A 14,514-nucleotide genomic window follows, 5' to 3' on the forward strand; every position below is an offset into this window, starting at 1 on the left:
ACATCTCAAATTGATGCCTATCAATTCATCATTCTTTATATATTCAGTCTCTTTATTAGGGCTGTGTATCGCTGGGCACTTCACGATATGATACGTATCACCATACATATGCCACAATTTGATAAATCATGATACATCACAATGTCATGATTCAATTCAGTTACGATTCACAAGCTCTTGATTAAATTCCAATTAATTTGGGTATATTTCAGTTTTAATGTCCATATTTCCTCATATATGAAAGAAATTAGGAATGACACTCTTATTTAGACAATCTGCTTCATCTTTATTGAACTGTTGGACATTATATAAATACACAACAAAAATTCAATAAAAAATATTGATACTGGGATCGATACAATAGCATGAGAAAAATTATCATGATATATTGATATTTGATTAAGAGTGTCTTTAGAGCCTTCTTACACAGTTTATTGGCCAGACAACCTTTCCTTCTCCTGGATCTCTTTCTTCTGAGCCTCTAAAATTTTGTCTGTAAAACATATTCATACATTCCCCCATTGTCTGTTGTATATTTATGTTTACTACATGTTTCCATCATTGGTTACATTTATGTTAAACTTTTCTATTCTAAGTATATATTTTTATATTCTAAAACATGTATATAATAAACAGTTTAAAGCATTCCAAACACTGTTAACTCTTTTACTTTTAGGATTACACAAAAAAAGCTGTATATGGAAGTATCTTGTTTCACCAACAAATGCTCACTTTTCAAGGTTAGGTCTCTGTTTCAGTATTATTCTACAAATTAACAAATTGACGTCATCTTCTGGACACTCAAAGGTACTACAATATAAGTATTTAAATTAAGGTAAACTACATCAAACTTGTAAGTCATAAATGGTATAATATCATAATATAAAATATTATAAACTTCTCAGTTTATATATAAGGAAAATATTTGAAGCTTTGTTTTAAACTAAATCTTATATTATTGCCTTCTTAGGATCAGTTGGTTTTGCAATGTTCGTCACTTGTAAGTTGCTTTAACTTACAAGTAAATGTAAAAAAAAAAAAAAAAGAAAGAAAAAAAAAAATTAAAGAAAACATGGTCCATTGCATTTTTCTCATTTTTCATGAATATTAAAATATTAAAAGTGCATAACAACATATAAATACATAATATCAAACACAAAACTAATAAAAAGTGAATAAATCTAAGCATGACCTTTTATTTCAAGAACTAAAGAAAAATATCGACACCGAATGAATTTTAATACAATTACTAAATGACATCATCTTTCGGTTTATTAAAAACAACTCTTTCTAAGCATTCTAATTTTACATTTAGGCCTACAATCAGCTGAATCTGATTTCTTTACCTAGAAGAGTGTGCGCACAGACAGGCTAAACTTTGTAATTAATTAGGATTGCAATTGTTTTAAAATTTCACATGCTTTAAAAAAGTAAAACAGAGAATAAAATATCCTTAAAATTATAAATTATCTTAAATCCTAAATTATGTTCGTTAATTTTCATGTCGGCGACGTACAAACGAGCCAAAACGAAATTAGATATATATATATTTTTTCAAATCAAATGCAACACGTTTCTACATGTGCTTATGCGGTGCTAACATGTACCTATGGCATCTGGTCGGAAGTGATCGTCTTTCCAACGTGTTGTCTACGTGTGAAGACATGTAGTATCACATTTGTGTTTTTCTTAGCTTAATTTATATGGCGTACCTTTGGGTTCAAAATTATGACTTTTTTAAGTCCTCGTGGTCGCGTAGTGATTCGCCTCAGTCTGGGTGGTGAAGGACGAATCTCAGTTGCCTCCGCATCTGAGATTGTCAACCTGAGCATCTTATCACCTGGCTTGTTGAGCACGTTGCCACAGAGACATAGCGTGTGTGGAGGCTTCACGCCAACCACCGCGGCAACCACGCTCAACTCACCACACGCCCCACTGAGAGCGAACCACATTATGGCAACCACGAGGAGTTTACTCCATGTGACTCTACCCTCCCTAGCAACCGGGCCAATTTGGTTGCTTAGGAGACCTGGCTGGAGTCACTCAGCACACCCTGGGATTTGAAATAGCGAGCTAGCGAACTCCAGGGGTGGTAGCCAGCATCTTTACCACTGAGAAGTGGCCCCCCTCATTTGTCCAACATTAATTTAAAGGCTATAAACAGTTGTGCGTGTAAATAACGAATGCAGACTCAAAATTAATGTACTTCATTTATTTTGACAGAGAACAGAGAAAAAAAATGCAACAATAAAATAAATGAAGACTGACTGCCACAGAATTTCAACGAAATTACAAGCCTAAATGACTTTTGTGCTCACATTTAATAGTAGATCAAACTTATAAGGTAAAATGGTAATATCCCTGCTAACACACAACGTACCAGTTACACAATTTCTTCATCCTTTTTGGTAATTTCATGACTTACTAATAGGCAATGTAACTGCAAAGTCACAGGCTCATAATTTCATTACCATTATATGACCAATTCACAATGTCGTCTTTACATCCTCTTAATGTTGCAAGCTTACCCAGAGTGGTCCAGTTATGTAATGTATTTGTAATATTTGGTAATTCTGTGACTTACTGGCAACGCAATTGCAACGTCATAGGTTCCACTTCACCTTCCAATTCCACTTTTTTACATTCTTCTATGTGATCCAAAAAAACAACAAAGGCTGAGTCCAGTCGCAACACAGGAAAATTGCATTTCTATGAGAGATTTGTGCTGTAGCAGTTTAATAATTGCTATAATTCAAGTTTTGTACACCTGCATTTGGATGACTAACAGGAAAGGAATGAAACCTTATAAAATGTGTCATTATAAAACAAAATGTTTTCATTCTAATTAGGATTTCATACATCATTTGCTTTTGTATCTGTTTGCTTTACAGTCTCAGATGATTCATTATTTGTACATTAAATATTCTGAATCCTCTGCACAATATAAGAGCCTGCATGTCAAATTCAAGTAAAAAAAAAAAAAAATTCCAGTGATTTGAATTTGATCTGTTGGGAGACATCCACAAAATGTGCAGAAATCAAGTGCCTACATATTTACACAATAACAAACTGAAACCACAATAACTTTGCAATATGTTATGATGAGCAGAATTTGCTATTTGAAATGTTTAAAACATCTCCAGTCGCAACATAGAAAATGAAAATCTCTCTGAAGATAGAATGCGTTGCTTTTTGCAAAATTAAAACATATTTAACATGATATGCATAAACAATGATCTTTTAATATAGTGATGGATGGGAAATACACAATACATACCGTAAAAAAAAAAAACATTCCTTGCTATCTGTACGTTGTACATTAGTAGGCAGAACCAGCAACTTGAAAATCTTGAAAATAATGTATGGATTCAGATGGGAAAATTTTTATTTGTATTTTAAATGTTATCTATTTATTTCTTTACTTAATTTTATTTATGTACCATTATCCTGCAATTCATTCACTCACCGCCTATGTATATAGCTTATAGACAAAGATGTGATGCCATGTACAGTATTCAAATCAAATCAAATCACTTTTTATTGTCACACAACCATATGCACAAGTGCAACAGTGGGTGAAAGTCTTGGGTGCAGTTCCGAGCAACATACGCAGGAAAAATGGTTGAGTATTGTTTTAGGTATAAAATATATACATGTATTGTCCATTTATAGTCTTTAAACAACAGCTTGCTCCTTGCCTATTTAAAAACAAGCTAATTTCAAGATGTTGATGTCACGTGGCGTCGTCATATGGGTCACCCGCTGTGTAAGGTGCTCAAAGCTAAGACATTCGGTCTGTCGGTTAGTTGGACGCTTGGGTTTTGGCACGGAGTTCCCGCCATATAAGCCCCCGAAGAAGTTGGACGCTTCATGCGCTCAAGCCGCAGCTTGCCCTATGTTAGGTATTGGACTTGGCCTCAATGCTGGCCTGACAAAACAGTTGTAATTAATGGTAAATGTGGCAAATATTGAAACTTCTGTTACGACAGCACTTAACAAATGTAATGCTTTACAATTACCCATGCTATATATGTACATTATTTGATATATAAGTGTTGAACTGAGTTTGGCTAACATGGCATGCATTTAAAATGTCACTTCTGTCAGCTGTAAAACAGTGAGTGCCTCCGAGTATGAAAAAAAACAAAAACGTTAGTGTTCCATTTGAGGAGATTCTACACTTTGGAAATTTGTACACTAGATTCATACACTGAGTGCATAGTGTACAGTATAAGTGCACAGTGCATACTAATGTGTCATTTGGGGCATAGCTAATGTTTTTATTTACCTTTGGTGTGCTGATGGGCCATTGTGCCTTGTTAAAATTGTGTGTTTATTGTTACTATACTGTTACAAAAGTTGCCTACAGTGCTTAAATAAAATACAGCATATTGCAACAAATGAATTGCTTTTAGGAGAAATTCTAATGAGAGTGAGTGATTTCATGGTCGGGTTTGGGCTTAAAATTTAAGTACCTGTAAAGTGCCTTTTCTTTGTTCTGTTGACTTTTTTCCTACTGGCACATGAAGTTGGGGTGGGACCTGTTGAACAGCTCGTGCCTTTTAGAAAAATAGCCAATAGGCTTTACTTTACATTGCTGCTGCTTTTCATGCCAGAGCTGGTGTTCAGTGTTGAGCTAGGGAAACTGCAAAGCGATCTCAATACCAAGTCCGACAGCTTTTCCTCTGACTTGAGAACCAAATGATGATCTAACTGACCACATTACTACATAACCAGCCAAATAGCAGTCTTTGCTGCAAGTCCAATACAGATGAATGAGAAACAAGAGTAAAAGATCACATATCAATGTTTTTAATCACAATACACTTAAAGCTAAATAATAAAGAGCACTTACTCGTGCTGTTTATCCCAAGAAACCTCAGAATAATGGCTGCATGAAAAATATGAATAAACTCTCCACTTTCCACCATCCAGTTCCTGCGTTGATGCATTCTATTCAGAAGTATTCCTGAGGCTTTTTCCTTTTAAGCCAGTTATCTTCAACTGTGAGAGCTTCAGAGGGCTGAAAGGTGATAACGGTAATTTAGAACTCACTTTTGATTCTTAATGGAAATTCTGTTTGGTGCTATGCGAAGGCATCAGCAGCACAGGTGAGACTGAGGGGCCATATCAACACAACAACATTTTCAACTAAAAATTTAAAACTTTTTATACATTTTGGCTGTTCGTTTACATGACAACGGCGTTTTGGGGGCTGAAAATGCAAACTTTTGAAAACGGGTTTCAAAGTGCAAGTTTTTTAAAACGATGCCGTTATCGTCTCCGTGTAGACATACAAAAATGAATTTGTGAAAACGATGACTTCATGTGCACGCGTATTACGTGTTCAGTCTATAGGCATGCCCGCGAGTACTTCAAAACAATGCGCGAGACATTCAAAACTACAATGGTGGACTACAGGACTGTGTTTGTGCTTCTCAAGATTTTGAGTTTATTGACGCTTCTCCTACAAATTAATTGTAGTAATAAAGCAACCTCATTTTCCATCCAAACAAAATTGCTAGATGCTTTCGCTATCTTCATTGTTTGTATTCACTGCTCTGTGGAAGAATGTTTATGTGCGCAGGCGCATAGTGTTTCTTTACAAAGTGACATCGCCAACTACTGGCCTGGTATGCATAATACAGCATTTTTAGTTGTTTTCGCGGATCCGTGTGAACGGGATCGAATCTTTTCAAAAACGCAAAGGAAATACTTTTCCGTTTTTAGTACATCGTTGTCGTGTAAACGTACCCTGAGAAAACAGTCATATGCGCTGAACAGATGTAAGGGGAGGGCATTCTCCATCTAGAAAGTATTTGATTGGACAGAGTTTCTCAGGCTCTGTGTAAGGTTATGATTTTGCCTGGGACTGCAGATTTTAAATGCTTATATCTTCTGTCAAATAAATGTTGTCAACATTTAGAATTGCACTAGCATATAAATTACCTTAAAGCCAAAAGATATGAACCAAAAGATAACAAACTTTCATTTTGTTTTTACATTGGTCTTTAAGGCCCATGTAGATCTCTAAGTTGATCTTTCAAGACTGTTCCTAGAGGTGTTACCAATACAACTACAGCCCTCTGGTGGAAGTGAGTTGTATTATGTCATCCTATTAATGGGACAAATCACAGGAGGGAGATAACAACCATTAAAAATGAAACTCAGATTCTGCCATCTACATGATTAGATTTTTTAAAACACAAAGCTATTTCACTTCTTTTCCTTTTCTTTTTCTTTCTTTCTTTCTTTCTTTTTTTTTTCTTTTTAAGGCAGGAGCATTGTCCTTCTGGAAAAAACAATCCTCAGAGTTGGGGAACATTGTCATAGCAGAAGGAAGCAAGTTTTCTTCCAGGATAACCTAGTACCATTTATCATCTAAGTGCTTTTAACTGCAAGTATACTCACTGGCCACTTTATTAGGTACACCTGTACATCTTCTTATTCATGTGATTATCTAATCAACCAGTCATGCAGATATGGATCAGGAGCTCCAGTTAATGTTCACATCAACCATCAGAATGAGGAAAAAATGTGATCTCAGTGATTTAGACCGTGGCATGATTGTTGGTGCCTGACGGGCTGGTTTGAGTATTTCTGTTACTGCTGATCTCCTAGGATTTTCACACACAATAGTCTCTCGAGTGTAAAGAGAATGGTGCGAATAACAAAAACATCCAGCAAGTGGCAGTTCTGTTGGCGAAAATGGCTTGTTTATGACAGAGGTCAGAGGAGAATGGCCAGGCTGGTCCAAGCCAACAGGAAGGTGGCAGTAACCCAAATAACCACATGTTACAACAGTTCTATGCAGAAAAGCATTTCTGAACATACAACACGTTGAATATTGAGGCGGATGGGCTACAGTAGCAGAAGATCCCTCCAGGTACAACTACTTTTAGCTTAGAATAGGAAACTGAGGCTGCAGTGGTCACAGGCTCACCAAAACTGGACAGTAGACAATTGGAAAAACATCACCTAGTCTGACAAATCTGGATTTCTGCTGAGGTACACAAATGGTGGTACCACTAGAGCCTCAGTTTTCTGTTCTTGGCTGACAGAAGTGGAACCCAATGTGATCTTCTGCTGTTGTAGCCCATCCGCCTCAAGGTTCAACATGTTGTGCATTCTGAGATGTTATTCTGCTCACTATAGTTGTACAGAGGGGTTATCTGAGTTACCGTGGCCTTTCTGTCTAGCCATTCTCCATTGACCTCTCTCATCAACAAGGCGTTTTCGTCCACAGAACTGCCATTCGCTGGACATTTTTTGTTTTCCGCACCATTCTCTTTACACTCTAGAGACTGCTGTGCGTGAAAATCCCAGGAGATCAGCAGTTACAAAAATACTCAAACCAGCCTGTTTGGCATCAACAATGATGTCATGGTCTAAATCACTGATATCACATTTTTCCCCATTCTGATGGTTAATGTGAACATTAACTGAAACTCCTGACCCATTTCTGCATGATTTTAAACATTACACTGTTGCCACACAATTGGCTGATTAGATAATTGCATGAATAAGTAGATTTACAGGTGTACCTATTAAAGTGGCCGGTGAGTGTATATGTCTGTGTGTATTGCGTATGACCTGTGACATAAAAAAATTTAAAAAACAATTCGGGGGAAAGAAGAGATTTAACAATACATTCGATCTAAAAATACAGAGAAAAAAAAACAAAAAAAAAAACGTTTAAATATCCAGAGAAGAAAATCAGCAGTAGAAAGGGTAGTAAGACCTTGCCTTTCTTTCTTCAATGACTTTCCCTTTTTATTTCATATCTACAGGCAAAATACCTTGGCTGTGTAAACTTCTTCCAAGATTGAGAAACAGTTGGCTCACAGTGACCTCACATCTGAGTACTGACGCCTTAAACACACCCACATACTTTGTTGTGTTAAAATATCAGTACCAGCCTAGGCTGAGGGAGGCAGTGGAGGCGTGACTGGTGGACCTATTTGATAAAATAGAGTAAAGAGAAATACGCAGGCTGAGTCCTAGACAAATTGCATTGAATGAAAAAGGGATAAGAAAAGGGATATATAAAGCAGGAAGGAAGAAACAGAACTAGAGAAAAGAGTATCAGTGGACACAGACACCATAATTGTTGCAAGGTAAGCCACATTTTTTTATTTTTTTATTTAACTAAATAATTTTTGCATAGATTTTAGGGTTTAACTGTGTTGTTGCTTTTCTATTGACATCTCTATTTACTTTATTTTACCTCAGTGAACAGGAAAAGAGAAAAAGTGAAAATTGCTAAACACTAATTATATGAATGTTTGTTAAGCAAACTGTCTGCATTGTAACCATGCCACTGATTCTTGTTAGTGGAATTATCACCACAAAACAAGAAATCTTCCTGTTAATATGCTTATAATTTAAACATAATTGGTTTGTGAGAGGTACAGCCTTTCCTGTATGTGAGTGTGGTGCACAACAATGCACTTAACACCTCTAAAATGACCTACAGCTAATTTTACGTCCTTTTAAATCGGGCAAGTTAAATAATACAATATACATTTTTATACATCTAATCTTTCATCTTGATTCATCTAATGAATCTAATTCATCTAATGATAATTATAGGACAGATTTAGGATTTCCTATCACTTTACACATCACAATGTGACTATATCACAGCTGCATTGCATTACACCTTGCATTACACGTTTTGTAACCCATTATTTACTCATAACATTTTTTACGTATATGTGCTGCTGACACAAAATATTTTTACAAAGTTGACAAGTCCTGCGGTTTGACATATATAATACTATAATATAATCATACTATAATCCACATTCTTTTGGATTATATTATTTTGTAATGAAAATGCAAGCAGTTGGTTACTCACCTCAATCTGGCTGGCAGAGGATAAGTCTCAGTTGCCTCCACTTCTGAGACCATCAATCCACGCATCTTATCACATGGCTTGTTGTGCATGACACCACGGAGACTCTGCATGTGGAGGCTCATGCTACCCTCTGCAATCCATATACAATTTACCACATGCCCCACTTAGAGCGAGAACCACTAATCGTGACCACAAGGAGGTTACCCCATGTGACTCTACCCTCCCTAGCAACCTAGGAGACCTGGCTGGAGTCACTCAGCACACCCTGGATTTGAACTCACGACTCCAGGGGTGGTAGTCAGTGTCAATACTCACTGAGCTACCCAGGCCACCTAATGACCATATTAAAAAATAAATCATGGATATATAGTATTATGTGTACTACCCAGAAACATGCCAACAAATAAATTCCCATTGGTTTGTTAACTTAATTTACATTTCAATCTCAGAATAAGATTTTATTTGTTTGTTTGTTTGAGTGACAAAATTGTTCACTCAAGAATTTATACAGAGTTGGATCATTTGAATGTGGCACCCCTTTTGAAACATCTATATTGCTCAGTTAAATTTTGTTTAAATTACTTACAGTGCAACGCATTAATCTATCAAAATGTTAAATTGTGGACAATTTGAAATGGACAGTAAAAATGAGATTTTTTAAGGTGCTTTAGAAACAGGATATGGTAGTGATGCCAACCCTTACTGTCTTATGTTGCTGCATCCAGTTAAGTGTTCAAAGTAAAACCAATAAAGCGGCTCTTAAAATGACATGTGGACTATAAAGCACTTACACAGACTGGATGTTTATGCATAAGGGTCAATGGCCTCATTAAGGGTGTACTAAAGAAACATGCCACATATTGTTCTAGATCAGTGGTTCTTAAGTAGTTTTGCTTCAGGTCATGAGGACACAGATTTTACATTGGCCATTGTGACAGAGAGCCTGTGGGTCAGTCTCTCAACACTGGATTTTAACTGTGTTTATAGGATTTCTGTATTATTCTGTATTATTTTATAAATTTTTTTCAGTCATTATTTTTTCATTGGGGGTTGCTGATTTTGTTTAGTCTAAATTGTTAAAGACTAAATTCTTCTGTACATATCTGTTTATACACGTTTGAAGACTTGTTCAAAAGGTTCTGTAATGTCAGATGGTTTATACCAAGAGATTTTAATACTTCTATGAGCTGGAATCGTTCATGTCATATGCCGTGCAATTTAATAGCACATGCTCAACAGTCTCAGGAAGCCCACATTTATTACAGGTACCAGATTCATGTTTACCTATGATGTAAAGTGAGTAATTGAGAGCTGAGTGTCCAATACGTAATCGAGATATTACTGTATCATTCCTCCTATTGCCATAATAATCCTTTCATAACCAACTTGTTTTTGGATATTATATGGATGTCATCCTTTTATTTCCTTGTCCTGCCTTTCTTGCCACATCCCTTTAACAGCCGTTTTAATTAGTCCTTTGACTTCAGATTTGCTTAATGGTGTATTGATGTCGATTTTTGAATGAACAAGAGCCTGCATAGCCATATTATCCACCTCCAATAGTGTGCACCTAATGTGGAAGCATTAATTTGATCTATTTTAGTAAATAGTTTTATTGTGTAATTGTTTTATTATTATTATTATTATCTATCCTATTTATTTTATGTATTTATTGATTTTCATTTTAACTCTTGTCCTTAATCTTTATTTATGTCTATAATATAATTTAAGAATGAGAAGAGTTCATTTTATTGAAATGGTATGTTCCAATTAGTAAAGGCTGGGAAATATTGCGCATTTAGGCCAACTGCCCACCACTTGGGGCACACATGTTAAACAAGCTTGTTTGTTAGCAGTGTTTGAGTGCAGAGGAGTCTGGCCTCCTTTGTTTAGGGAGGTGAGTGGGTGCTCTTTTGAGTACTTCAGTAGTTTTTAATTGACATTGGGTTTAATTTTGCTCAAACACTTGTTGTATTTGCACCTCTATGAAATCAAAAACATATTTTTGTACGCCATTCCTGCTTCCTGATGTAATTCTTTCTGTGACTGCCTTGGTTTTTATCACAGATATCAAGTGGCAACAATTACCAAAAATTATTTATGAAACAAAAGTACATATTAACATTGAACTTAAATTGATTTATTATGTTTCATGCTCAGCAGTCAATAATTCAAATCACAAAGCCTGTATTTATTATAGCCGTAGTCATATTTTCTTTTATTATGTAGTTCTTATTATGGATGAGGGTATATCATGCAACATGTCCATGTTAGTCTAATTTTGTTAACTTCTGCCAAGCGACTTGAATTTGTGCCAAAATAGAGTAGTCTGATTGGATACGCAACCTTTGAAATTAGCTACAAAAGTTAAGGAAAGTTGACAAGCCTATTTATTTTGATATTCGAACTATGCATAGTTATGCACTATGCACATATGCATTTTATTATTTGCATGTAGCATCATTCTTTCCCTTCTGTCTGTGACACTATCAGACCTACGACCATTTTTGTTTTGCAGTCCACCAGTTGAGAACCATAGATCTAGCCCACAAAGTTTTTACATTTGATAAGTACAAGTGAACAAAAAGTCTTAATCACATTGTTACTTTTTCATTTTTTCTCAGGATGTGGAACGACTCAGATCTTCTGCAAAATTATTCTTTTTCTTGTGCCTCCTCGTCGGTGGAGGGCTACCGTTATTTTGGTGTCCTTTTGGGATCAGCTGTCACCATAGTAGGAACATTAGGGAATATTCTGACCGTGCTTGCCTTTGCGACTGATACCAACCTGAGAACGCGTTTCAATGTTCTCATTGTAAACCTGGCCCTCGCTGACCTCCTCTACTGCACTGTGCTTCAGCCAGTCAGTGTTGACTCATACCTGCACCTGCAATGGAGGGGCGGAGCCATGTGGTGCCAAATGTTTGGACTCCTTCTGTTCCTGTCCAACAGTGTTTCCATTATTACGTTATGTCTCATCGCTATGAGTCGTTACTTGGTTGTTGCTCATCGCACCTCACGCTTTGCTCGTCTGCTGCTGTCTCAACGTGGCGTTGCTGTGCTCCTCATTTCATCCTGGACAATGGGTCTGGCCAGTTTTGGTCCCCTTTGGCCCGTCTATGTGTTTGCTCCACAAGTGTGCACCTGTAGTTTCCATCGCACAAAGGGGCGACCTTACACCACTGTGCTGCTTTTCCTTTACTTCTTCCTTGGCCTGGGTTGCGTAGGACTGTTCTACTTTTTGATCTACCGTAAGGTCAGTGTAGCTTCTAAAGCATTTCTGAAGTACAGGCCCAGTCCTCGCTCATCCAAACGCAAGCAGGCTGAACCCATGGGGACTGACGACAGTGGAATCAGTGCTGGAGTTTCATCAACTCAAAGCTGTGAGATCAGCAACGATGGCATTGGACCAGAGCACCACAAGAACAAAGCCCTTGAGAACTCTGGGGATCCTGAGGGCCATACAACCAAACAAGAGTCAAAGAAGTCTACAAGTACCATTCAGGACACTTCAAAGGCATCTTCTCAGCCTTCTCCCATTAAAATGCAGACCACAACTCCAGCCTCCTCCACAGGAGAGGACAGTGAATTTAAACGTGTGACTCGAATGTGTTTTACGGTCTTCTTGTGTTTTGTCGGTTGCTTTGCACCATTTCTGTTACTGAATGTAGCTGATAAGGCAAACCGTGCTCCACAGGTGATTCATATGTTCTGTGCAAACCTTACTTGGTTAAATAGTTGCATTAACCCTTTGTTGTATGCAGCCATGAATCGACAGTTTAACCAGGCCTACAAAGACCTGCTACGTAAAGCTGTACAGCCACTCACCTGGATGTGGAGATCTCAATGATTCAGGATTAAATGAAGAATGAAGATTTGCAATCTATAAGTCATTTCAAACTAAACTGTATAAAAGTGAATCACACCAAGCTAATGCCTTTTAAGCAGTGTTTTGTTTAATTACTGTAATCTAATTACTTTCAAGTCAAAAGGTAATGTTACACATTACATTTTAAATTCTTGTAATCAGATTACAGTTTCAATCATTTTCAATTTAATTGAAATTTTATTTTCAATTTCAATTAATTTTTCAATTCAGTTTCTGTTTTCAATTTAGAGTTTCAATTAATAACAAGGGTTATACATTTCTAAAAGAATATTATTTATGTAGAATATATTTAAAACATGAATTATGTTCATATGTACATCCGTTAAGAGGTCCATAACAAGTCATTGTAAGGAAGAAATGTGGGATGCAGTGTGTATGGCTTGAGTGCAATGATGAACAAGGATGAAATATAGATCATGTTTTGAATTTAAATTTAAAGTGTTTTAGAAAGTAAAGTAATTAATAATGTGATTAATTTCCCAATGATTTAGTCAGTAGTCTAATTGCAATTTTAGAGAAGTAATTAGTAATATGTAGTGTATTACTTTTTTGAGTAACTTGCCTAACACTGCTTTTAAGTGATATTGATCTGTAGGAATTCAGTGACACCTAATATTTTCAAATTGTATGCAAAATGGATTCAGTGGGACTCATTCTTTCTGAGTTATCAAGTTTTATTCCATTCATCCTCTACAGATACTGGTTTCATGAAAAACCAAACAGATGCTCTCTACATGTAACGCACAATTAAGGCACCACAACTAATTCTAACTAAAAATAAAATTGACTAAAAGGCTACAGCAAATATCATAAGGACTGCAGTCAAAAAGTCTGAGACTCCTCAAAAAAATCTTCTTATAACATTGTTCTTAATCAAAAAATTATTTTAGTAACACATAATAAAGCTAAATTTGATAAATAAAATCAATAACAGTATGAACTCAAGCTGGCCTGGAGTCTACAAGTTTGTGCAAAAGCTGATGATCCATGTTATTCCAACATAACATGACAAATGTTCCAAAGACCATCTTGTGTGCTTCAACGGAAGCAAGGAAATTTGAACATTTCTACAGAGTTAACATGGTCCATGTCATAAATTTGCTAATTTCATTAGTGACCTAGTGAAAAAGTAGAACCTTAACAATGTCTTCCTCATTTTACATCCTAATATTATGTTTTCTTCTTTGTATTCAGTTGCTCAAAATCCTAAAACTTTAAATTAGATTTTAAATCCCAAAGGTTTAATGTGGTCTCAGACTTTTATGTTTTATATTGCCTTGTGTTTTATATTGTCTATTGTTTTAAAGCCTATTTTCTATCGACTTTATCCATAAGAATTGGTTTGCTGGTGTGCTTTTAAGCTCATTTTGTAAAAATAAAGGCTTCTGTAATTATACATATGCTCTGTGTGCATTTCTTTTTCAAGATGTGGGATTTCCCAGCTGTGTCAAAGAGCTTTTCACTGCACACACACACATTCTCTCTGTATCAATTCCTCTTTTCTGTGATTACACATAGGCAGGGGAAATATTGTGTGAGATATAATAATGAGATAAAAAGGACATTTGTAACCTCACTTACAAATGAGCATGGAAGTTTAAAGTATGGCAATAGTGAAAACAACAGAAGTGACTCACAGCTTCATTTATTACTTCTCATATGAAACCACAAGAGAGTTCAATGTTTCTTAAGTACTCTCCTCTGTTTACTTTACTGGTTTTGTTTGAAGCATCTGTCAGCTGTTTATGCTGGGCCAACTACATATG

The 14,514-nt window shown here is 36.1% G+C and overlaps 1 protein-coding gene across 1 annotated transcript; it reads left to right on the forward strand.

The window, feature by feature from the left end:
- Positions 1 to 7,908: 7,908 nt before the first annotated feature.
- Positions 7,909 to 14,160, forward strand: LOC127448825 (G-protein coupled receptor 84-like). The gene is made up of 2 exons (XM_051711647.1): positions 7,909 to 8,117; positions 11,485 to 14,160. Exon 2 carries the CDS (start codon positions 11,486 to 11,488, stop codon positions 12,707 to 12,709), a length of 1,224 nt encoding a protein of 407 aa, XP_051567607.1. The 5' UTR covers positions 7,909 to 8,117; position 11,485; the 3' UTR covers positions 12,710 to 14,160.
- The last annotated feature ends 354 nt before the right edge of the window (positions 14,161 to 14,514 follow it).

Source organism: Myxocyprinus asiaticus, chromosome 12 (assembly GCF_019703515.2).
Source record: "Myxocyprinus asiaticus isolate MX2 ecotype Aquarium Trade chromosome 12, UBuf_Myxa_2, whole genome shotgun sequence".
Taxonomy (NCBI): Eukaryota; Metazoa; Chordata; class Actinopteri; order Cypriniformes; family Catostomidae; genus Myxocyprinus; species Myxocyprinus asiaticus.